Below are 25,450 nucleotides of genomic sequence, written 5' to 3' on the forward strand. Positions count from 1 at the left end.
ATGTAGTCACATTTCTATTGTAACCAGTCCTTTCATTAGTTGTCTAAATTTGGAGTGTTTCATTTTAAAAATTGCACATCTGCTTACTGACCATCTTGCTTGAAGAATCATGAGCAAGCGTTGCTGACTGGAAGGGAGGGAGGAGCCTGCCCTCTTCCAATGGGAGATTAATAGATGGCCAGGAGCTGGGAGCGGAAGGTGAAGAGTCCTCAGATATGGAGGAAATTGAAATGGGAAAAAAGAATCACTTGAGGTCTGCAAAGAGGAACTGATGGAGACAGAGGGAGTGGGACCAAGTCAATCAACATGAGATGAGAAAAGGGGAGTGTAGCAACAGGAATAAAAAGATCCAAAATAAGAACTAAAAAATATGTACAGACAGGATTGATTCGTACGATTCACTGTTATCCTTTTAATCCAGGTACCTTCACAACTGTTACAAATTCTTTTAATATTAAACCTGTTTTGCTAGATAGTGAAATTAGTTTTAGCAGACAGCAATTATGAAATTTTTGGGGAATTAGTTTAGAATTGCCCTTCAAATACAAAACTGATGCTACCAGCCCGGACTGGAAATTTGAGTTATTTTCTACAGCTCATTTGGTGATGAACTGTGATGCCTGAGCCACCGACACGCCCTTTCACGGTGCCCACTGTGACTAACTGCAAGCTTTTGAAGATAATTAGCTAAAGTTCAGAGTAGCGGATGTGATGATGGAACAGCTTTTAATGTGAAAAATGTTAGCGTATAGCAGCATTAAACTATAATGTCAACTCATATTCTTTAAAAAAGTGTACAAACTCTCAAAAACTGAATTCATTGGGGCAATATCCCAGGATATAAAAAAAGCCAAATGCCCAAAGTAGTGAGGCCTCAGGAAGTAGATTAGTGATGAGTCTGGGGAAGCTGAGCCGAATGGCCTCTTCAAAGCTGTCCTTATAACAGCTACCCTCCTGAAGCTGAATTACTTTGTCAAGTCTTTTCTCTTCACTCTCTGTTCAGTTTACATTAAGCATTTCTCTTTAAGGTGTTGAGAAGGGACAAAACATGGGCTGTGGTGTTGGGCAGCCCTGGGCTGGGATCCGGCTTCTGCCTGGCTCTGGGATCTTCTCAAAGTCACTATGAAATGTGAATAAAGACATCTACTTCCCAGGGCTGTTGGGGAAGGACTGGATGAAACAGCCCATGAAAAGACCATTGTCGAGTGCCTGGTACTCCACGGGTGTGATTTGTTTCCTGTGGATGAGTACAGCAGAATACTTCCAATACTCTGTGATTTATCATGATACCATCAGGCCTACCCAAAGCACTAAGTTGCCAGAAGACTTCCACTTCTCGTATTCTGGCTTAAAAAAAAAAAAAAGATTTTTATTGATTTCAGAGAGGTAGGGAGATAGAAACATCGATGAGAGAGAATCATTGATTGGCTGCCTCCTGCATGCCCCCTACTGGGGATCGAGTCTGCAATCCGGGCCTGTGGCCTCAACCGGAATCGAACCCAGGACCCTTTAGTTGCAGGCTGATGAGCTATCCACTGAGTCAAACCAACGAGGGCTGCTTTTTAAAAAAATGTCATATTGCATTTGAGTAGTAAGCATGTATGTGGGTACCACGGAATGTAGACACGTGAGGAGACAGCAATGTATCGATGAATAACACGCAATATGACGCTGTGACACACACCGATGGAAGAGCTGCTTAGCTGCATAAAAGAAGTAACATTAAAACATTAAAAAGAGACTTAACATAGGAACAAGCTATTTTAATCAAGCAAAAACAAATTTATATTCATTATTTCTAAAAATAAAATTAGACTTTTTCCAACCCTTAACATCTGCATTTAATAATATCTTCTAAACAAAATACAGATGCTAAACAGCAAATTACAATATATCTTGTACAGCATACAGTATGTTCACTGTTCACACTCACTTGAATTCTAGTTGGTCGTTATGTACTCAATGCATACTTGAACATCACTCAAAATAATGTTTTCACAATTAACAAAAAATGTGACAAGGCTGTCTTAAAACGGCTCTGCTATAAATTGTGTAGAATATACAGAATTACAAAGTCAAGTATTTTTTATCAAAATATACACCCCTCCCTGAAACTAACACAAGCGGTCAACGTTTTAAACGAATAATACAATTATAGAAAATATTTGCAAAATTATTTTTTTCATGTATAAATATTCTGCCATATTTACTTTGGTCTAGAATTATCAGCATACAAGTCCACTTAAAAAATATCCACATGTAAGGGCTGGGAGACATCACTACATGGAATAACTTCTTATTTGGAGTTACCTCAAATCAAAATGACTAAAATACACAATTATTTTTCTTGATTCATAATCCTAATTGGTAAAACAAATCAGTAGATCACAGGATTGCTTATTCAATATTCTAATTATTAATTCTTCAGCCCTTTGTGACTATCTTTTTAACAAAACCCAAATGAATAGTGCAGGTATACATATATACAATGTGTAAAATAAAGTTGAATTTGCTAGCATTTTTTCCATTTTCCTCTATTATATAATACTGTATGTAACTGAATGTGTTTGAACAAAAGATAAATGCAGATACAATATTGGGGTTACTTAACAGCAAAGTACTACAGTATTACAAGGTCAGCGTTGATCATGTCCTTTTCTGGGTGTTTAAATGCTCTCTTGCCCACCCAAATCCGTATTCATTCTTCTTCATGAAGACATCCCCTTTGGAGAGAGAAACTGGAGTCTTTGAGCTACTTCTTCGTAATGGTAACTCTGCAACCTTGGGTAGCCTTGGGTTTCCATCTATCAAATTCCATGAACATGAATGGCTGCAGGTCACCCTTGAGCCGATTTCCAGATTCTGCTCATACTGGTGATCAAAGGATAGGAATGCTTTCTCTCTGCCTCCTATGATGGCAGTTTAAAAAGTAAGAATCATGAGTTCCAGCTTCCTGGGACCTAGTCCAGATGATGGACCACCTGTGGGGCAATTAGACTTTGAAGGCAATGTTGATGGTGTGGGTCAACATAAAAGAACACTAAAAAATGTGGGCTTTTTTAGCAAGGGGCTAGAGGTCTGTAAACATGAAGACAAGGCATCTGACTTTGTGAATATATTTCTGAGTCACATAAGTGATCGAATCTTATCACCCCATATTCTACCTCCCTCACCACCCCCAAACAAAGCTACTGTTTGAGGCAAGGAAGGTCCGCCCTTCCTGTGGCCCACTCAAGTCTGTAACGGGTGGGGCGGAGTGTGTGTTTCTGTTGTCCTTTTGTTTTATACTAGTATCTGCTTGTGGGCTGCATACTCTCCAAGAAAACTATCATTGTAGGGATTAGGCTTTCTGTCCCTTCCCAGTGCTGGGCCCTCACCACTGCATGCATGCTTTGCGTTACATTTCCTAGACACTCCTTCAGTGGAACGGGAGGTGTCAGGTTTGGTTGATCCCTTGAGACGGGGGAAGTCTGTCTGGAACAGACCTCCACATGTATGGCCTTGTGATGGATGGGTGACTGCAGGGAGTTTCAGAAGAATGTGGACCTTCTTCATTTTCTGAGGTGAGGCCATTGGAAAGTAATACACAGCACAGGCAACCACAGATAAATCCTGGGAAGGCTTTCCCCATAGATAAGGCAGGACCTATGTTTTCTCTGACTTGAATAGGCCAGTTCGAATAACAGCTCAGCCATAACCTCGAGAGAACAGCATTCCATCTAAAAGCATAGACATGCTCTTTTAAGTCATATTCAAAATGCTTTCTACTGGTTTTTACACCAGTCCTCATTCTTTGCAGATCTATTGCTCATCGTTATAACTCTCTACAGGGGACATGGACAGTTAAAAGTTAGGGTGATTTATATATGTATTTTACAAGGTTTGTGTTGCAGAAAAGTAGTTCTGATATATGCATGTCCTACTTAGGTTACTCATTTCACACATAGTTTTTAGCTATATTAAGTATTTAATATGTATCCATTGAATTTAAACAATTTTCAATAGTGCAGAAGCTGAATGGGAATGACTGTCAGAGCCCATTGACCTTTGAACTTGCTTATGCAGTTGACATTTTCATGATGTCTGACCCTTTTCTCCAGTGACTAAAGACAGTTTAGCAGCCAGTTCCTAACAGCACTAACCAGAAAGTTTTAAATTAGGCTAAAGTTAAACTCTTTTCCCCCCACTGGCAGAAATACCACAGCTAAGAACTTCATAAACTTTCACACGATACTTGGGATATTGGCGGAGTCAGCTATTTCATTTTTGCGCACTTTGTAAGACGTTAACGCTAAAACCCAAAGTAGATATTGGGATCCTTTTTTTCTGAAATTTTCACAAATGAGATTTTCTTTTTTACAATTCACTCCTTCATGACTGTTAGGTGAACAAAACAAAACTAAACTTAAAACACACACACACACACACACACACACACACAACAGCTAACTAAAAAAACAAACAAAAAACCCCCACCAATTTATATTTTGAAGACTTTTTTTTCTGTGTCATCACTCAAAGGACATTTCCAACAATGGTTTGTAGATGATCCTTTTGGTCATTGTCTTCTGAATCCATGAAATGTGGATTCTCCAGCGGATTTGAGTTTTCGTGGTACATATCACCTTCTATTTTCTCCTGCTGACTCGGGCTTCTGAACAAGTGTTTCTTCTGGTGCATTCCAAGGGCAGCCGCTGTTTTGCAAATTTTGGGGCACTGGAAGCAGGCAAAGCCCTTCCCGTTGTGCTCCCGAATGTGCCTCTGCTCATGATTCCTTTTCGTGGAGAGGTACAAGAAACTCTGGAAGCAGAACTGACAGTGGTAGCGCTTCTCGCCAGTGTGAATTCTCTCGTGGATTTTGAGGGTCTCATTCAGCGTGAACGCCTTGTTGCAATACTGGCAGATGAACTCCTTGACGCCCAGGTGGATGCGTTCGTGTTTCTGTAAGTTTCCTTGCACCGAAAAGCACCGTCCACAGGTCTTGCACGGGTACGGCTTCTCTCCGGTGTGACACCTCATGTGCATCTTGAGCGTGGAAGGGTTCTGGAACTGCTTGGCGCAGAACTCGCAGGCGTATGGCCTGGCGGTGAGATGCCGGTGGGGCCTTCCTAGGTTCCCAGCCCCCAAGGCCTTGTCTCCGTCGCAGAGCTCACACTGCAACTTGGGCATCTCTTTATTTTCTTCTTCCTCGAAGGCCTTCTCCGGAGGAGCCTTGCCCACGGCACAGTCCAGTTCTGCCGGGTACTTATACTTGGTGCCTGGGCTCCTACTCCCATGCTCTTTCCTCCAGTGGGCTTTCCTCATTTTCCTCAACTGTCTCGATTTCTTTTTGGGTTTGTAGTTGTAGTAAGGGCGCCACGGCTTGTCCGTGGAGTCCTGGTCACTTGCGTCATCGAACATCTCACTCATTTCCATGCACTCGGACTGGCAGAGCTCGAGCGGGCTGTCGCCCTTGGGGTCCAGCTCACTCTCTTGTGGCAAAGCCTCCTCCTGCGCTTCGTACTTGGGTCTTCTCCCTCTTTTGTAGAACAGCTTGGACCCTAGGATATGCCTTTTCACAATGGCTTCATTCCCGATTTTGACAGTTATTTGGCAAAGGGGCGCGACGTTGCTGTTTGTGGAGGTGCCGGGGAGAGCAGGCTTCGCGATGTAGGTTTCGATTTTACTGGTTTCTTTACTGGCATTCGTGGTTTTGCTCAGCGACCCTCCAGGATCCGCAGCGTATCCTGATTCCTCTGGTGCCTCTCCCCTGTCACAGGGGATGGTTTTCTTTTTCTCTTTAATGCCTCTGTGTCTGCTGACCACTCTCCCCACCTTGTCCGGCTCGGGTTTGCTGTCCTCTTTCACGGCCTGACCGACAGCGGGGCCTGGAGGGGCTCTGTGGTTGTTGCTGGGCAGGGCAGCCACCGTGCCGCTGTGCACGATCACCGACGAAAACTGGCTGCTGTGCACAATGACCGAGGGCGCTGAGCCGCCGTAGCTGATCACAGATGCTGAGTTCTCACTGCCATGACTCAAAGACAAAGCAGGCACCCCCCCGGCCGGGAGGTCGGAGCTGACGGCGTTTCCAGAGAAGGAAAGGGACAACTCCTTTGAATAGAAGTTATTGTCAAGGTCAACTTTCAACGACTCCTCTCCCCATTTGGACCCCTCTGCGTTTGGAACGTTGGCAGAAGTGGGTCTGTTCTGACCTGTGGCCGCTTCCAGCGGGACAGCTGGACTGTGGGTCACGGTGTGCACGCCCTCGGGGAAATTCAGAGCCGGTAACTCAGAGCCGCGTGGATTCTGAACAACATAGGGACCAGCTGCAGGCTCATTCACCTGCCTGTTCTCCCGAGCATTTTCATAGGAAGCACTTCGGTAGCTCTTATAAGGGGCCCTCTTGCATTTCATGGGCAGTAGCCTGTACAGTTTATATGGATAGACACTAGGTTTCAGGCCTCCGTTTGCCGTTTTTTTACTGATGGAAAGTCTGTGGTCAATGGCATGGAAAGACTTCTGGTGGTTTTTGAGTATATAGTAGGTCATGAACGTTTCCAGGCAGAAAATGCACTGATACCGCCTCTCTCCCGTGTGCCAGATTTCGTGTCTGGTCCTGTACTCGGCCAGTGCGAACACTTTGTTGCAGTAATGGCAAGGGTATGTTCTTCTCCAGGAGTGGACGTTTGCATGTCGGCGGAGGCTGGATAAAGTCACATAACTGCGCTTACATACGGTACAGCTGTAGAGCATCTGCCCGTTAACCAATTTAACCAGGTGGTCCATCTCTGGCAAGGTACTTCCGGGACTGGAAAATTCACCAATCCTGTTTCCAGATAATAAAGACTCTGGGCCTGGGAAGGAACCTCTGTTTTGTCCAATGGTAGGATAGTTTTCTAAAAAGCACTGATTTCCTCCTGGAACGGGTATGTGGCTGGACCGCATGCAGATCTGCTCGTGCCGGTCCAGCCTGTTCGGGGTGCTGAACTCTTTGTTGCAGTACTTGCACACCAGGGGCTGCTGGGTGGGCTTGTGCAGCTGCATGTGGGCACCGAGCAAAGTGCTGCTTTCAAAGGACTTGGAGCAGGAGCTGCAATTGTAAACGAGAGGCGGGACCTCCGCTGCTGGCGGCCCAGGGACCTCAGAGGATACGTTTTCATCTTCCCTGGGGAGACGGACATCTCCTTCAGTGTTGGGAGATTTTGAGCCAGAAAGAACTGCGGCTGGCTGTGGGCTCCTTTCTTGATTAGCCTCCACGGTGGCTGCTGGAGGAGGTGGTGGTGTCTTTTCAGTGGCTGGTTCGGAATCCTGGGGTACGGAGAGTGCCTTCGGCTTCCGGCATGCGGTCGGCTTTTCGGCCACAGCTTCCCCGTTTTCTTCACGTGTCTTAGCAGGCGGGCTGCTGGCAGGCTCGCCTGCGGGCTGGGGCTGACTCCGGTAGGCCTCAGCCACGGAGGAGACGGCGTAGGAGTGCTCGGCCAGGGTCCGCACGGGCTCCGCCTCGTGACAGACATCAGTCCTCTCTAGGCAGAGGCTGGCGGTTCTCATGGAGTCGGAGACCTTTTTGAAACTCGCCCTCAAGTCCAGTGGAGAAAACATGTTATTGCTATTTTCCGTCTCGATGATGGAAAACGCATTTGTGATCCTTGGCCCGTTCGTGATGGCTGGTTCTTCATGCTGTCTCTTTTCGTTTTTTTCTTCTTTAACCACTCCCTTTTCAGTAATGCAGTACACATAGGGCCCGGGGGAAGTGGAGAAGTTGCGATTGGTCAGATCTTCCAAGAAGGATATTCCCAGCTTTTTCCCTGCAGCTGCCAGATCAGTGACCGTTTCCTGCCTCTTGACGACGACCGTGGAGCTGTAGATGTAATTAAGGATTTCGGTAAACACTTCGGCTTTGAGATCATCCAGCTCCAGGACGTGGCTGGAAATGCAGATGGTATGGCTCCAGAAGATATTTTTGAAATAAAGGCTTGAAGCAGCCAGGACATTGCTGTGGGCTTTAAATTTGGTGTCTTCCACAATGATAGTGACATCACACAAAATGCCTCGAATGCGCTGCTCGTTTAAAATGGAGAGCACCGTGTCACTGTGAAAGTCGTCCTTGAAGTCCCTGGAAAGGGACATGACTGTCATCTGAAATAAGAGGAGAGAAATGGTCAAAGACCCTTCCACAAGGACCTTCTTTGTGTCTATTTTCAACCTCTTTGAAAAAAATTTTTTTTGCATGAAAAGACAGGTTTTTATGTCATTCTGTTGTTCCTTCCAAGACTTGGAGTCAATAGGAGAAGCTAAATCTTTATCCCGCCCCAGCCTGTTTCTCAGACCATTGCTAAGAGTTGCATAGTTGGAAATCCTCTCGGATCTCTTTCTCTGAAGTTGCAGCTACATATACATGTCCAAAGTGGGGGGAGCAGGGTTCCCTCCCAAAATGTTAAGGGTCTCATCATCACTCCAGCCTGCTGCGTGGAATGATGGGCAATGCCATGGTCCTGCCACAAGCCTCCTATCATTTTCAAAGATGGCCTGATGATCTGATCCAAACAGAGTTCATGAAGTAGGACAATGATTTTTCTTTAAGTTTCCCCTAAGTAATCAGTGCCTGTACGTAAAGGTATCATTACCTACTCCGAGAAGAAGCAAGATCTGGGTCTCCCAATGAAGTGACAGCCTGCATGACCACATCTGACCATCAGGGGCGCCCTGCCCCTCTGTGGGACCCACCCGGTTCCTTCTCTCATTTCCCTTTCATTATTACAGCCAAAGGAGAGTAGGGTTTTCAAATAGAACTCTGTGAGGTACTGAAGACAAACAAAAAAATATGAAACCAGGAAAGTATGTTTCTGAGCCCACAATACTGAGTCTAATCACAGGCTCCTAAATTAGCACAATTTAAAGGCACAGTGGCTCTGGCCTGAGGATCCCAGCTCTGCTTTTCCCAGAGACGAGTGCTTGTTATTCTCCACACGTGTTCTATAATCAGCCTGGAATGGCCAGGGCCTGCCAACTAGTACCCTCGTGAGGGGCAGTCAAAAGCAATGGCGTTCGTATTGACCTACAATAACTACATGACACATCAGTGATCCAAGACACAAATGAAATTAAAACGTGACCCTTACTGTGTGTGACGCAGCCTGTTCTGTTCTATTATCTTTAATTATAAAATGCCAACAGCAACTCACTAAACTAACTGCACTGTACAATAAGATATCATCCCTGCAGTTAAAAAAAACTCCACAAAACCCCCCTCTGGTCCACAGGATACACTAACCAGCCATTCATTCAGTCCTCTATCCCTTGTCAAGTGACATCCAGAGAGCCACGGAGTTTGATGTATTTCTTTATCTCCCAGTGGCAATGGAGTCTTACAGTTGGCTCACGGCGCTGATTCAGTTGGAAAGGCCAGATGGCCACATAAACAATCTCTTTTTACCCTTTTGTAGAGCTGATACAAGCTGTGCCCATTATGTTACTCAACATCCTTTATGTAAGGGTCCATTTGATAATTTTTTAACCATTTGTACGCCATAAATGTACATTTAAATTCAAAATATCGTGGCGGTTAACTGGTTAAATTTCATTCAGCCAGAAGAAAAAGTACACTTCTACCAACAACTTCTTCAATTCAGATCATGAGAACAGTATATTCCCCATGTTTCTCTTAATTCTTCAGACAAGTTAGAATTAAGCTTTATCATCAGTTGTGGTAGCCACTGTGAGCCTGGGTTCCTGGTGTGACAACTGTCTGTCTCACTGTCTTTATTTAATGTTGGTTCTACTCTTGCTTACCCTGCCTTTACTTTTCATCTCCCATGAATCTTTTCTAGAACTCTGGGGGGAGGAGGGGTGTTAAATCTATAAATAAAAATGAAATGAAATCTTTATGGCTTCCTCTGTGCCCCCGAACAGATCACAGGAGTGTGTCCTTCACATTTACTAGGTTGTAAACCAATAACACACTCTGTCGATGTTTCTTTTGCCTTCGTTGGGGTCTCTCTGTTCTGGGCCCTGTAGGGTCTACTTTCTCTCCTGACTCATATATTCTTATGCAGTTTGGTTTCTGTAAGGCCCATACATTATTTCAATTCTTTTTATTTTTTTTAATTTTTCTTTCTTTTATTATTTCAATTCTTTATCCAGCCTGACTGGCTAGTCTCAGATCTGGTGAAACTCCTGCTATGTGATTAAAAAAGCTGCCTTCCATCTTGGCTTAGTTCTATGCTGTGTCATCTATTTTGTCCTTTCACCTCAAAATTACTGCTTGTTCCCAAACACCCCACTTCTCAGCACTCTGAACCTCCCACAAGGCTCTGCCTTCATCTGGGGAATACGGTATTTCACGTCGAGCTCCAGGGTGTCAGATTATAAGCCCCACTGACTTCTGTGGGATTGTCTGATCCTTCTCTTAGACTGTTCAGTTAGAATGGTTAGCAAAAGGCCAACTGTTAACATTGCATAAGATCTTAGTCTCACTTATACGTAGAATAACATATATAACTAGAGGTCCGGTGCATGGATTCGTGCACTGGTGGGGTCCCTCAGGCTGGCTTGCACCCTCTCACAATCCAGGACCCCTCAGGGGATGTTGGATAGCGGGTTTCGGCCTGATCCCCACAGGCCCGATCCAGACAGGAGGGAGCCTGATTCTGTGCGTTGAGTGTCTGTCCCCTGGTGGTCAGTGAGTGTCATAGCAACCGGTCGACTGGTTGGTTTGTTTAGGCTTTTATATATATAGATAGAAAGCATCATTATGTTTGTCATTGAAACATCCTCATAACTTTGGAAAATCCAAGTATGACATCTTTCATGGGACTATCTACCATTGTGTGGCAGAACCCTTTAATAAACTAGCACTTATCGAGTTTTAGTGTGGTATCAAAGAATGTCCACAAGTAACTGAAAAGATTATTAAAAAAACTCCTCCCTTGTCCAATTACCTATTCCTGTATGGCTGGATTTTCTTTACATACTTTGACTAAAATAATATATTGCAACTGAATCCAGAAGCAGATATGAAAATCCAGCTGCGAAAATGTAAGACAATACCACTTTTCCCACTATAAGTTTTGTGCTTTAGAAAGTAGTTATTTTTTTAAATAAAATGTTATTTTGTCAGACACCTGGTTTTATCATAGTATTTTTTCAGAAGTTAATAATTTTTTAACTCTCATTTTAAACTCTGAATATGGTAAATACTGACAGCTATAACTCAGATAAACAAAGCTCTTTGGACCTCATGATTTATAAGAATATAAGGGAGTTCTGGGACCAAAAAAAATTGAGAACTGCTGCTGTAGTCTATGAGAAAATGGTCAGAATACCTTTAAAAGAAATTATTTGAAAAGTATTTTACTCAATAAAATAAATCATATATACTAGTAAGACCAAAAGAACTGAAGACAAAGCGAATGCAAGTGTGGTAAAAAGGCAGAAACCCTCAGGAGACAGGAGAGACCAAGGACAGAGAAACACAGATGGATACACCCAGTCACATAGATACACACGCTAATGTTCCAGGTCCGAAGTATCACAGTAAAGTCCTCACTAACTCTCCAGAGCTCTTGCCAGCAAACACTGGAGGCCTTTTCAGAACAGGAGGGAATTCTAGGACCTTCAACCAAACTTGAGCTCCTGCCCCTTCAAGCTGCTCTCCTGACCTCCACCATCTCACTGCCCGTGAAAGCATAAGTCTGTCCCGACCACTATGGCCTTCCCACCTGCTTTTTCTCTGCCTCCCTCACTGACCTCCTTGCTGTTTCTTGAAGAAGCTTGGCATGCCCCACCTCAGGACCTTTGCATGTGCTATTCCTTCTCCTTGAATGCATGTTCTTACTAGATACCCACAGGGCTCCCTCAGCTGCCCTGCATCATCATGCATCACCTCCATGGTGAGGCCCACCATGCCCACCTTATTTTAAATTGCTCAGTGGATAGAGTATTGGCCTGTGGATTGAAGGGTCCTGGGTGCGATTGTGGACAAGGGCACGTACCTTGGTTGCAGGCTCCATCCCCCACCCCGGCTGGGCATGTGCAGGAGGCAACCAACTAATGTGTCCCTCTCACATTGATGTTTTTCTCTCTCTCCCCACCTCCCTTCTAATCTCTCTAAAAAAATAAATGGAAAAATGTCCTCGGTAAGGATTAACAACAACAAAATAATAAATAATAAGATAATAAAATTGCAACTCCTCAGCCCAGCACTTAATGTCATCGATAGGTTCTTGAAAACTGCAATTTTAAACAAGATGACATATAAGGAAAACAATTTTACCCTAGGCTAACGGATATAAACAAGAGTTAAGTTCCTCCAGCTTATTTCTGGTCACAAAAACATCACCGAGCTTCTAAATAGAGACCCAAGACACTTCTAATATTAATCATTAAAGTAAATGTGAGCTACACATACATTTTAAAGAGATTTATAAAAAATAGTAAGATCATTCTTTTCCAACCCACTTGCTTCAGTCCAGGGTGTCGGGTGACCAAGGCCTCTCCCTGCAGCTTAGGGCACAAGGCGGGACCCACACTGGACAGGATGTCCTTCCACAGCAGGGCGCTCCCACACCCACCCACGTTCAGGCGGGGACAATGTGGACACTTCACGTCACGTGCACATCTTCAGGATGTGGGCGGAAACCGGATCCCCGGAGAAAACCCACACAGACATGGGAGAATGTGCAAGCTCCACACAGACAGTGGCCCTAGCCAGGAATCGGATTTTTTCCCCGTCAGTGTTATAATGGAACCTTATTCGAGGACTTGCTGCACTTGAACTTGAGCATGGCTGAAAAGCCAGGTGGACAGACAGTCCTTTCCACACTGCACGCGGGTGCAGACTGTTCCTTGATTTGCAGGGCCGCTGCCCATATTCTGTTTGCGCCATCTATCACGGCTTGCGCCCTTGCCTCCATCTCTAAGATTAGCTTGATCGCAGCATTGTTTGCCTAAATGATTCTTTTTTTAAAAAAATCTTTATTGTTGAAAGCATTACATAAGTCATCCTTTTCCCCCCCATCAATCTCCCCTAGCCCACTCCTGTCCCTCCCACCCCCAGGCTGCACTCATCTATTAAGTTAGCCTTCTCCCCAGTATATCTATACTGCTTTTAGTACTCTGGGATTGAACTTGAAAACAAAAGAAACAAAGATTGTGGGTTCAATTCCCAGCCAGGGCACATACCTAGGTTGTGGGTTCGATCCCTGATTGGGGCGCACATAGGAGGCAACTGTTCAATGTTTCTCTCTCACATCGATGCTTCGTGCTCTCTCTCTCTCTCTCTCTCCCTTCCTCTCTTTCTAAAATAAATTTTAAAAAATATCCTTGAGTGAGAATTAAAACAAATTTTTGGCAATGATCTGACCAATTAAAGTCCAGAATTTCCAGCTTAATTAAATCTTCCTGCCGAAACCGGTTTGGCTCAGTGGATAGAACGTCGGCCTGTGGACTGAAAGGTCCCAGGTTCGATTCCGGTCAAGGGCATGTACCTGGGTTGTGGGCACTTCCCCAGTGGGGGATGTGCAGGAAGCAGCTGATCGATGTTTCTCTCTCATCGATGTTTCTAACTCTCTATCTCTCTCCCTTCCTCTCTGTAAAAAATCAATAAAATATATTTAAAAAAAAAAAATAAAAATAAATCTTCCTTCCCCCAATTACTCAAGGCAACTTTATTAGATACGCAGATGTAAAAAACCTTAAAACGATAGTTTTTATATAAATTCTAATTCTCATCATGCAAAAAAAACACACACACACAAAAACCAATCTTGAAAAACCTCTTTAAGTTGTTAACCAACATATCTACTATGTAGAACTTCACAGGGCTTGTTAATAAAATTTGGTGTACTTTCATTAGTACATTTTTTAAGACATGGCAGATAGAGAGTGAAGTAACCCTATCCCGTACGCATTCTTAGTGAGAACCAGAAGTCACTCATTTGAGGCCACGCTCCTGGGCCAGACTGAACCCCATTTTTCTGAAGCTTCTGATCAGAGGGAAAGGCCGAGAGTTCCGCAGCACCCTGGCCGCTCAATCCCTTATGCACGTACGTTCGTGCTAATAAAACTGCACAGACAGAGCAACTTTCTCCTCTCTCTCCGGCGAGTCCTTTTCTATAAAAAGAAACTTAGAAATAAAACCCAACTAAAAAAAGAACACGCTGCATTAGGATACTGACCTGGAGTCCTGCAAAAGTCAAACCCACAGTCCATTTCGGGCCTGTGCGAGGCCCATGTCGCAATGGAATCTACCGCCTGGGTCTGCTGTCCCCTGTGGAAAGTTCCTGACAACGGACACTGAGTGCTTCAGTGGCCCGGCTCCGCCTTCCCACACATCCTTGCAGGACATTTTCTCATAGTCATGTCGGGTGCCTGCGTCAGACCGCCCCACGTGACGGGGTGTTAGAAACACACGCATCAGATCTCGCAAACAGATTACAAAACAGAAGCCCTTTATAGAATTCAGCTGTGTCTAGGAAAAGGCAAATCCTCTCGGTTGGCCCTCTCCGGGCAGCCCACAAGGGGCCGAGAAGAGCTGCGTTTATCAGACCTCGATGCACTTAAGCTATCAGATTCAAGAAGGCGTAGTATGACAAGGGAATTTTGTTTTTCAACTGAAACCTGGGCCCTTCAAAAGGCTAAAACCAGGAAGCTGCTGGAGTGCATTCAACAGAGAGGGAAGCTGGCTCGAACGGCCTTACCTGAATATATTATTTTGAAAAGGTAAACATTCGCTCTCTGGACTTGTAGTTGTGTGCATATGGATTGTGAGAACGAGTATTTCCAGATTCATGAACGATGCAACGCGTCCAGCTAAATATTCAGGCTGCTTGCTGGAAAGAGGAAAAGGGGAGGGAAGTCCTTGGTTTCCTTTTTCTTTTGGAAAACACGGCAGTATTTCGGGGCGGCCTGTGTACCGTGGGTTCACCTCAGGATCCAGCTTGCCCGGACTCTGCTTGCTTAAGAAACCTGGCAAACAGGCTTCGAGCTTTTCTCCGAAGCCCTGGAGAGATGTAACTGTTTCTTGTCTCAACCAAATTCCACTGGCACTCCAGTCCCTGATGAAGGCATTTTCACTCTGAATACGGGAGGGACCGCGTTACCAAAATGGCCAGGACCGGATTCCTGACCCTTGGGACTTTTCATTTTAGGGGTGAGACCTAAACCAACAAGAATTGGTTTCAAGAGCCAAACACCACTTTCTTATGAACCGAAAGGGGGCCTGTTCCCCTCAGTTGCCCGCTACTTCGCAGGGAGGTGGAGGGAAGAACTGCTGTACGTTTTGGCTTCTGCACAGGAATGAACCTCCCTCCAGCTAGTGGCAAGGACGGGCTATCCTAAAGTGGACCAAGCACCAACTGCTTCATTTGTGTCAAACTATCTACATCCACCTCCCACTGCACCCTCCTTCCCCACCCACAACCCACTCTGCACCCTGGCTTTCTGGGGACTCCCGCAAGGCAACGAATCCACTTTAGCTGGGCTCTTCGTGATGTACCAGAAACTGGGCAGAGAGGAGTGACTGGGAGAAAGGTCACTACAAGCACACAGCACAGTGCTGGACACATAGTAAGGGTCCAGTGAATGTCGGCTGGAATCAACTCGAGAACCGACTGTCCGGCTCAGCGGGTGGCCCTGGAGAGAACCCTATGCAGGGTGCTCTTTTAAAAACACAAAGGAGGTCAAATTCCCCTGACGTTAGGGTAAAACCCAAACCCTTCACTGTGGACGGCAAGGCTTGCACCGTCCACGTGTCCTGTCCACTCTCTGCGCTCGCCACATAGGCCTCCCTGCACGTGCTCCACTTGTTCTACTTGCCAGGCTCCAGCGGCTCTGGTCCTTCAAACACTGGTCCCAGCACCGCCTGTGGCGGCCTCACTCTCCTGCTTCAGGCCCAGCTCAAACGTCACCTGAGGGACCACCCCAACTGTTTGCTCCGGCCTGGCCTCTACTTGCCCTCACACTGTCTGACTTATTTCCTCTGTACTACTTAGCCTCAACCTGCAATTATCACGTGGGTTTGTCTGCATGCTCACTGTCTACTCTGCCCACCAGAAAGGAAATTCCAGGAGGAAAAGGGCCTTAGCCGCCCTGTTTACCGCTGCACCACCAGGCCGCGGCATGGGGCAGGCACTCAGGAAATAGTTGTTGGATGAATACATGGCGTGGCTATGCACATAAAACACAAAAGCAGCCTGCTCCCACCTTGCACTCCTGATCCCCTGACCCTGCTCTGCTTTTGCCTCTCCCAAAGCACTCACAACGTTCCAGTAGATTATTTATTGTCCAGCTATCTGCCAGAATGAAGCCCTACAGGGCAGTAACGTATCTGCCCTGATGTATCGGCACGCTCTAGAACAGGCCTGACACATAGCAGGCCCCCAGTACACGTTCATTTCCTAAATGAACAATCTGTACTGCAAATAGAGATGGTTTTGTCAATGAGCATTCTACATGGATAGGCACCATAAATATTGCCGTTGCCATTTTCCTCTGACAGAATTTCTCCACTCCCCATATTACTTCATTGAATCCCCTTCACAATCCTGCAGGCATATAATATGGAGAAAGACTGCGTATTCACAGGGTTAAATGAATTACCGGAGTCCAAGCCCCACACACGCACGCACGCACAGAAGCTGACCTTATCCCACCCCCAGGGAAGTGCCTGGCTGGCGGCAGAGCCGTGCCTTCTGACGGCAGCGCCCTGCTCTGTGCCCTGCTCATCCCCCACCTCACGTGCACCTGCACATGCAGCAGCAGTGAAGTCAGAGCAGCTGACCTGCTCCATCCGGCGCACAACGGCCTTGCGCGAAGGCCAGCTCCAGGCTCACTGGGCAGGGTCAGGACTGCGGAAGCCCGCAGCAGGAATAGACCCAGGCTGAGTGAGATTCATGAGCTAGCACTGCTGGGGCAGCCAGCCTGGGTCACATGCCAGGAAGCCACTGAGAAATGCTGCCTGTTGTGAGCAGAATGTTCCAGAGAGGCCCCCAAGAAGGGCAGCTGAGGGTCAGAGTTAAGTAAGGCAAGCAGACCCCTGACCAGGGGCAGCGGGTACCAGGGCCACCTGAGCGCTGCTGGATGTCGAGCCTTGGGCCTGGGACCCTTTGCGGCTGGTCGGCACAACCGGCATTTTCAAGGTGCCACCTGAACGTGCCGTCAATCATAGCATCATCCACAGCACAGAATTTTCCCAATGCCAAGGCCCTTACACTATACCCATGTGTTGCCAACATAAAATTTTTAGTGTTAAAAAGTTGATATTTAACAGTTTGCTGCCAATTCAGTTCGAGCATTCAGGAGACAGAGGATCAGGATTTGCTAATCAGAAGCGAATTCATGTGCCTCCCCTCCCCACCACGAGTGTTGAACTTTCTCTCTCACTAGAGGCCTGGAGATGATGCAGCAGAGCCCGGACCAGGGGCTCTGCTGGGGACCTGTCAGTCAGGGCACAGAAAGAGGTCCGTGGGCATGAGCTTTGGGTTTGAACCTTCTCTAGGACAGAGGGACGGTCTCCCTGCCAACAGGAAGCCGAGATACAGTCTTCGAGGCTTCTTAAAACCCCAAATGCAAATTCCAGTATCTTTACCAAGGCTTGTGAGATCCTCTGACAAACATGTGCTTTTATCACAGGTACAGACTCTGCGAGGACTGCGACTGTTTACCGCGGCCTCCCTAGCTCCCAGCACCGCACGTGGCACATGCCAGGTGTTAGTTAACAAGCCTTTATTAGATAAAGGCAGCCAAACACTAAGCTTGACCCACCATCCTTGACACTGTCACCGAACTTTCTGGATCCAGTGTTAGGTCAATGCTATTTGTCAACTATGCTAAAAGGGAGGAATATACTCGATGAACATAAAAAAAGTCAAGAAGGCTATTCTGACCTGGTAAAAGGAAAAAGAAACACACACCCCCCCCCACACACACACCAAATCAACACTGCCTAAAGCTGAGCTTGACTAAGACAAGCCAGGGCCGTCCACTATCCCAAAAGTCATTACTCTTCAAACAAGTTAGAACATTGAAACACAACTTAGAAACACGGAAAATGTCTTATTCTCACTGCTTTGGCTCAAAGGAAGGCAGAGAGCAATTCAAGCTTTACTGATATGCTTTGTTCCGTTAAAGACAAGACAACAGGCCCCAAATGGAGTTGCTCAGCTCCTTCCTAAGCCTCCCTCAGGCCATCAAAACAAAACTTAACTTAGCTCTGGCTCTCCCAGAAATGGAGCCTTAGACAAGTCAATCAGAAACGGACTGACCAGCGTTAGTGAGGCCACCTTCCTGCCACACCCCCGCTGTCGCCTATGTGGAAGTAACCTTGCAATAACCAGCCTGCGTTTCGGCTCAGTGTACTTTCCTTGGCTTGCTCCCTTCTGCCTGTAACGTCTCTTGCCTTGTATCTTAGGAGCGCCTTTCAATTAGATTGGATGCTGCCCGATTCATGAGTCACTGAATAAACCCAATAAGACCTGTACATTTTACTCTGTTGAATTTTGTTCTTTACCCTTTAAACTCCAAGGATTTGGCCTTCGTCTCCTGACTGCCTGGAATGAATTGGCAACAGACTTTTTAAAAATCAACTTTTTTTTTTTAATACGAAAAATTCAAAGTTGGGAACACGTGGGTGTGGGGCCTCGGTGTGGGGTGTTTGTGAAGAGCTTCCTTCCCACACGATGTTTTCCCTTCCTGCACCCCAGGGGTCTCCTTCTCTGTACCCGCTTTTCAGGTCCTTCCTACATTTCCCTCACTCAGCCTCCTCTCACAAGCAGCGGATTGGGAGAAGGTGCTGGGCTGAGCGGAGCACCCTGGGCCTGGGCCTGCTTCTGGGTCCCTGACCTTGGGTGCTCGTGCTTCCAAGTGCACTGAAATGTGACCCACTCAAACCCTCTCCCTCCATCAGGCAACCAGCAGTCTGATGAAAAAGACATTATGACGCGCGCCTGTCGTGGCAGTTCTCAGCAGAGCTGCGTGTCAGACTCACTTGTGGAACCACAGAAGGAATAGGAACTAAGGGTCCCCCCAACACTGAGTCGGATTTTGGGAGATAGGGTCTGGGCAGGCGTGCTTTCTGCTGAAAATGACCGAGTCATGCCGTGCAGAAGAGCCGGCCCGTGGCTCCTAACTACACTAGGAAGAAGCAGGCCTAGTGATGGAGCCCCTCTCGGCAGCTTGCCTGAGGGCTGCTGGAGAGTGACACTGACATCCCACCACACTTGCGTCAATGTCCCCAGCGTGACTTACTCAGCTGGCGGGCGGAAGGTCACCTGAATGTGCCAGCCACGCGCCGTGCCTGATACCTAGCAGGCGCGTGCACGTGCCCAGTGCCCAGTGCCACGTACACACTCCAGCCCGTTTAAGCCTCACAGCCACCTCACTTTGCCAGCGAGGACACCGAGACCCAGAGAGGTTGTGTCACTTGACCGAGGTCATGTAGTGACTGTGCGGCAGAGCTGGGGTCCACACCTGACGCTGATTCAAAACCACACTCTCCGTTTCGGGTCAGGGGCGCCAGGAAGTAAACTTGGCTTTTCCACACCTTCTTACTATTGAAGCCTCATCAGCTCATGACCCGGGCCTACTCGCCAGAGTGTGCACGTTTAGTAAACTTGCAGCCTGGCCCTGGCAGGGCTGCCACGCACTGGTGGGCAGGTTATGCCTGTGTGTGCTGTGGGGTGAGGGGAGTGCGGGCAGTGACGTGCCCTGGGGAGGGCTGCATCCCCTGCCAGAAGGGGGCCACTCCTTTGAGATGGACCACCGGTGGCCCTGGGGTGAACATTTAACGGGAAATTGAGAATTTTCTGTAACATTCTCCTCTTATTTTCTTAAAAAATATAAACTTTAAAGTAATGTATAACGTTCCAAAATATTATTTTGATTTTGATCCACTTCCATCTCAAAATCATATTTATTGAATGCCTACCATCCACCAATCAGTGAGTATAACACAGGGGCTACGACCGGACGGAGGTGTAGAAGAGGTGTAATGGGAATACTAAAGCTACTGAACGAGGAGAACTGAGACCCCCAAGGCACTGAATTAGTCCATTCATGGAACAGGGCTCTCCCTACAGGTACTTTAGGGTCAGACGGACCATGTCCAGGCTGCACAGTGGAGAAGAGCCTGAACGTCGTTGTCAGGCGGACCTGGCTCTGCTCTGTCACCTCTGGCTGTGACGTTGGATATGTTTCTTTCTTAAAAAATGTTTTTGTTTGTTTGTTTTTACTGATCTCAGAGGAAGGGAGGGAGGGAGGGAGGGGGAGGGGGGGGAGAGAAGGAGAGAGAGAGAGAGAGAGAGAGAGAGAGAGAGAGAGAGAGAGAGGAACATGGAGATGAAAAAGAAGCACGCCTGTCTGGGGATCGAACTGCAATCTGAGTATGTGCCCTGGCTGGGAATGGAGTCACCACCTTCTCGTGTTCTGGAACCTACTGAGCCACAAAGCTCGGGCTGGATAAGTTTCTTCATCTGCAAAATGGGGCTAATGAAAGAATCTACCAGGGTTAACGTGACAATTAAACAGTCATACTTATAAAGTGTTTGGCATAGTGTCCTGCACAAAATCAAGCTTTAATACATATCAGCTATTATGGGTATTACTGTTACTAATTAATTCTTCTTAGTCGCCTTATCCCAGGCCCCAAATCTAGGGAAAATGCTTTACTTCTGTGGGTCCCGGGCTCCCACTGCCCCACAGTGCTTCACACCCCGAGGGGCTCACTGCGTTCCTCCCTGATGCAGAGGACGGTGACATCTGAGACTCAGCTCATATTTGGGCATTTCATTACAGTTATCATCAACCCTCTGGGAAACAGAGCAACAGACGCCCCGACTAACTGAGCCACCCTGCCAGAGCTATTTAAATTCTTAATGCCTTTTTCTGCATGCAAAGAAGAAATGTTAACAAACAGTGCACTGTTTGTTAACATTTCTTCTTTGCATGCAGAAGGTTGCGGGTTCAATTCCTGGTCAAGGCACATACCTAGATTTATAATTCAATCCCCAGTTGGGACTCATATAGGAGGCAACTGATCTAATTTTCTCTCTCCCATCAATGTTTCTCTCTCTCTCTCTCTCTCTCTCTCTCTCTCTCTCTCTCTCTCTCTCTCTCTATATATATATATATATATATATATATAATCTCCTAGGGCAGTGATGGCGAACCTTTTGAGCTCGGCGTGCCAGCATTTTGAAAAATCCTAACCTAACTCTGGTGCCGTGTCACATATAGAAATTTTTTGATCTTTGCAACCATAGTAAAACAAAGACTTATAATTTTGATATTTATTTTATATATTTAAATGCCATTTAACAAAGAAAAATCAACCAAAAAAATGAGTTCGCATGTCACCTCTGACACGCGTGTCATAGGTTCGCCTTCACAGTCCTAGGGTGAGGATTAAAAAAAGAATTTAAATAAAAAATCATTCAAATTGGTTACTTATTAGTCATTCTGGTAAGAAGCTTGACAGGAAGGAGACCAACATAATTTGTTGAAGACAAATACTTAAATCACTGGTAAAGTTCCATCATGTGTAGTTACTTGTCCCCCTGAGCCAGAAGGCCATTCCAATCTGGCCAGTTAAAACAAGGCTAGGTTACTGTTTATTGGATCATGTGCCTGTTGTATATAGCGTCATCTCCACCTTCATAAAAAAAAAAAAAAGGCTCCTTGGGCCCTGCTTCATCCCCTCTCCCATCTGTTTGCAGATTCCTGGCCGACCACTTGCTCCTCTCCGCTCACATCAAGGGGATTTTTGGAGGGCAAAGCCTTGGGACCTCTTCTCTCTGACTTTAAACCAGGACCTAATAAGATGTCAGTTTGGGTATGATTTCTTTAGTGAATACTGTGTTGTTTTGGTTGTTTATTAAGTCTCAGTTTAATGGATTCAATAGATTGTCGTTTGTTCAGGGAAAAATATGAAAAAAAAAATTTTGGTTCAGTTTGGGGCTTAGCACACTTAGGTGCTTATTTTGGGTTTTGGTTCAGGTTTCCACTGAAGCCCTGGATTAAAATTTCTGACAACTTGCAGAATTGGTCAATAGTTGCAAGCTTTCCTTTTCCTGCTCCACTCCTAGCTGGTTATCTCCGGCCTCGGAGGATAGAGCAGGGCCTCTGCTCACACCCTTCTGGGTTCAAATTCCAGTTCTGCCACTTAGTAGCTAATTACCACCTCAAGACCCATTGTTTTTGGGTTTTTTTCTAATCTATTAAATGGGAGAAAAGTGCAATTTAGTCCTTAATAGGATTAGATAAGACAATACAGACACAATGTAGCATCTCATTCTATTGCTCTTTTTCACCCTGATGATTTTCTATGAAAATTCCAGAAAACAAAACAATAGCTACAACTCTTCTCTAGCCCATCTTATTATGATAATAGCAACCAATTTAATGCTTGTTGGTTGAAAGGGTGTTGGAAGCAGGGGTATTGTGTAAGCGGGGATTTCCCTGCAGCTGAAGTGGAGAATGAGTGGCTTGGAGAGTCTCAAGCTTTGAGGTCTTCAGTGAGCCGGGGCATGCACCTTCAGGAGCCACTGGGCTCAGGCCAGGCTGACCCCAAAAGGAAGTCAGCTAAAACATGCTGGAGGAAAGTAAGTGCAAAAGCAAATATTGGGCCTAGCCGGGCATGGCTCAGTGGTTGAACATCAACCTATGAACCAGGAGGTTCAATTACTGGTCAGGGCACATGCCTGGGTTACAGGCTCGATCCCCAGTGTGGGGCGTGCAAGAGGCAGCTGAACAATGATTCTCTCTCACCATTGATGTTTCTCTCTCTCTCCCCTCTCTAACATGAATAAAAAATATGTTTTAAAAAGTAAATATTTAGCGAAATAAAAGAGTGTGGGTTAATTATAGATATGGTAATGTAATTGGAAGAACATTTACTTTGAAAGAGTAGGTACTTGCATCACGATAATAATATTATGATAAATAAAGCCAATAATTGTGCATTAACAGATACAAAATCAGTAACATATTGTTCCCGGGAATCCTGCATGCCCATTAAAGATGTTGCCTCCCCCCGTCTACCTCCCTGAAGCCCTACTGGGAAGAGTAAGTAGAGAGTAAGAACTCTGAACAGCCAGAGAGCTCCAGTCCCTTCGGTGGTTTCTCCAGGTGCTCCTTCCTGTCTGGGTAGAGGCACCGAGACAGCCCTCACACCATCAGCTTAGCCCCAGGCTGCATTATTACTACGTTTCTTCACACAGAGAAACAACGCAAACGTAGAGTTAGGAGACAAAGCTAGGGAAGGCAAAGCATCGTACAACCCCAGTGTTCTGTTCCCATCACACCTCATTCTGTTCCATCCTCAGCTGGCTGGGAAGGGGGCCTCTAAGCACGTAATCCAAGTTATGCTCTGAGTGGCAATCTATGCCAGCAGGGAGGAGAGAGAGGAGGCAGGGCAGAGGGGTGTCCTGGACCAGGAGAGGTGGGGCTGGAGGCAGGATACGGGCGAGGGAGGCCACGGACAAAGGGTTTGGGACTCCCTCCCTCTGTATTAACGCCCACCCTAATAAACAGAAACCCAATGAACAGAACCCCAGGTGCACGCAACTCATGGGAAGGTCTGGCTTACTGTGTCACCGAGCCTGCCCACTCTGCTCTTCCAGGTGCCATGGGTTAGTCACAGGCAGTTCCTAGCTCCGAGAGTGAGCAGCCCCTCTTAAAAACACGACCTTAGACAGCCTTTCCCTAGCGGAGGCTTTTTCAGGGCTGTGTTTTCCGGTTCCTTTACGTTGGATGGCCACAGCCCATGCCAGTCCCCAGTGCGGTGCCCACATGATGGTGCTGAGCCCACACAAAGAAATGCTCCTGTGTTCCAGGGAGCCGGGAATCCAGCCCCCGGAATCATTCTCCACATGGGCAGATGAGTAAGCGTCACTTCCAAATAAACAGACACCGGCTGTTTTCTATAACAAAGAGCAAAGTGCGTGCTTGTTGGTGGAGCGTGCACTCTAACTCGTCTTGATTTGCCATAAACGGATTCTAGAGATTCTTCAGATCAGGGGTGGGGGCCACTCCACCCAGTGCGGGAATTTCCTCCTGAGAGGAGCAGTATTCACTGGGAACAATCAAGGCGCCCTGAACAGTCACCTCTGCCACACAACACCGCTTTGAACATTTACTCTGTGTATCATACCCTGGGCTACGCACCACACATTCCTTCAACTAGTCCCCGGTAAAAAGAATGTTACTGACAAAAGGAACTTTACAGGATTTTTATTCCAATCCTATCATTTCTGAGATGAGAACATTAAAGCACAGAGAAGTTAAATGACTTGCCTAAGATTCCATGTGTGACCAAAACATGTGTCTAGACTTCTGGTTCCACACGCCTTCCTAGACCCTCCTCCTCCAATGGCTGGATAGCCCTTGTTTTCTTTTTCCTCTTTCACTTCCAGTCTTCCAAGGCTGACATTTTTAACCGAAACTCAAAAACTCCCTTCTTTATTCTGGTTAAATTTTATCTGGTCATTTAGTCCATTATCTCCAGTCTGATGGAAGGTTTACAATGTCAATTCTATCTTAAAATATATCTACTGATTCCTTCGACAGGTTATGCTCATTTCTGCTCTAGAAACTTCCAGGTAAGATTAGGATGGTGATGTCTGTGACAAAAAGGCATGACTGTTCTCTATGCTCACCTCCCACTCAGATCATTATTTCAAGATCAAGACTGTTATACTAATGACAACTTGGAAAATATTTTTAAACCTATTAGAATAAAAAAATAAAGCCTTGGTTTCATCTTTAAAGAGGAAGGGGGTTGAATCCACATTAGCAGGAAGTGACCCTGTGAGGAGCAGCTGGGGCCATGTCAATACATTCATATGTCTGGAATTGAGATGCTGAGACCACAGGGTGAGTGAGCGCTCGCACTGAAACCCAGGAAACGTTAAGAGCTGCTGAAAACAAAAATGATTGGGAATAACCTCAGAGTAAAAGAACAAGATGTCAAGTTCCCGGGAGCTGACCTGTGGTCCTTGGGCTGGTCCTTGAGCTGATCTGTGGTCCTTGGGCTGGTCCTTGGTCACAGGTGACCGGATCTAACCCCTGACGAGTCACATTCTCTCTTATTATTGCTTCAGGAAGCACAGCAAGCCTCTAATTTTCTGACCACTCTTCTCCATCCCTGCATCCTCCCTAACTAGCTCATGCCGTTTGTTTTTCTGGGGCTCTTATCCCAGCATCCTTGTACCCTACCTCAGCAGGGAGTTCAGACAGTCTGCAGTGGCCCAGTGCCCACATCCACGTCCCCAGCTGAACATGACCTTCCCCAAGGCCAATTTCCTGGACCCAAGCACCAAACAAACGCCAGAGTAGCTGTCCTTATTCCTGTTTAACCTTTACCATTTACAAATCCCTTTCATGCTCACTATTGCTTTTCTACCTCATGAAAACCTGTCCTTATTCCTGTTTAACCCTCTACCATTCACAAGTCATTTGCATGCACACCATCCCATTTTCT

At 46.2% G+C, this 25,450-nt stretch overlaps 1 protein-coding gene across 12 annotated transcripts in view; it reads right to left on the bottom strand.

Moving 5' to 3' along the window:
• Nucleotides 1–392: 392 nt before the first annotated feature.
• Nucleotides 393–25,450, bottom strand: part of ZBTB38 (zinc finger and BTB domain containing 38) — a 124,839-nt gene continuing 99,781 nt past the window's right edge. For 9 of the 12 annotated variants that reach the window (XM_036332376.1, XM_036332372.1, XM_036332370.1 and 6 more), the window contains one exon: nucleotides 1,743–8,115. In XM_036332376.1, coding sequence (XP_036188269.1) covers nucleotides 4,516–8,115 — 3,600 coding nt within the window. In that variant the 3' untranslated portion in view covers nucleotides 1,743–4,515. Of the gene's footprint in view, nucleotides 1,704–1,742; nucleotides 8,116–14,153; nucleotides 14,323–25,450 lie in introns of those variants that run through there. The other 3 variants (XM_036332380.1, XM_036332381.1, XM_036332382.1) reach the window with 3 other exon arrangements.

This window comes from Myotis myotis, unplaced genomic scaffold (genome assembly GCF_014108235.1).
Source record: "Myotis myotis isolate mMyoMyo1 unplaced genomic scaffold, mMyoMyo1.p scaffold_m19_p_13, whole genome shotgun sequence".
NCBI classification, from domain to species: domain Eukaryota; kingdom Metazoa; phylum Chordata; class Mammalia; order Chiroptera; family Vespertilionidae; genus Myotis; species Myotis myotis.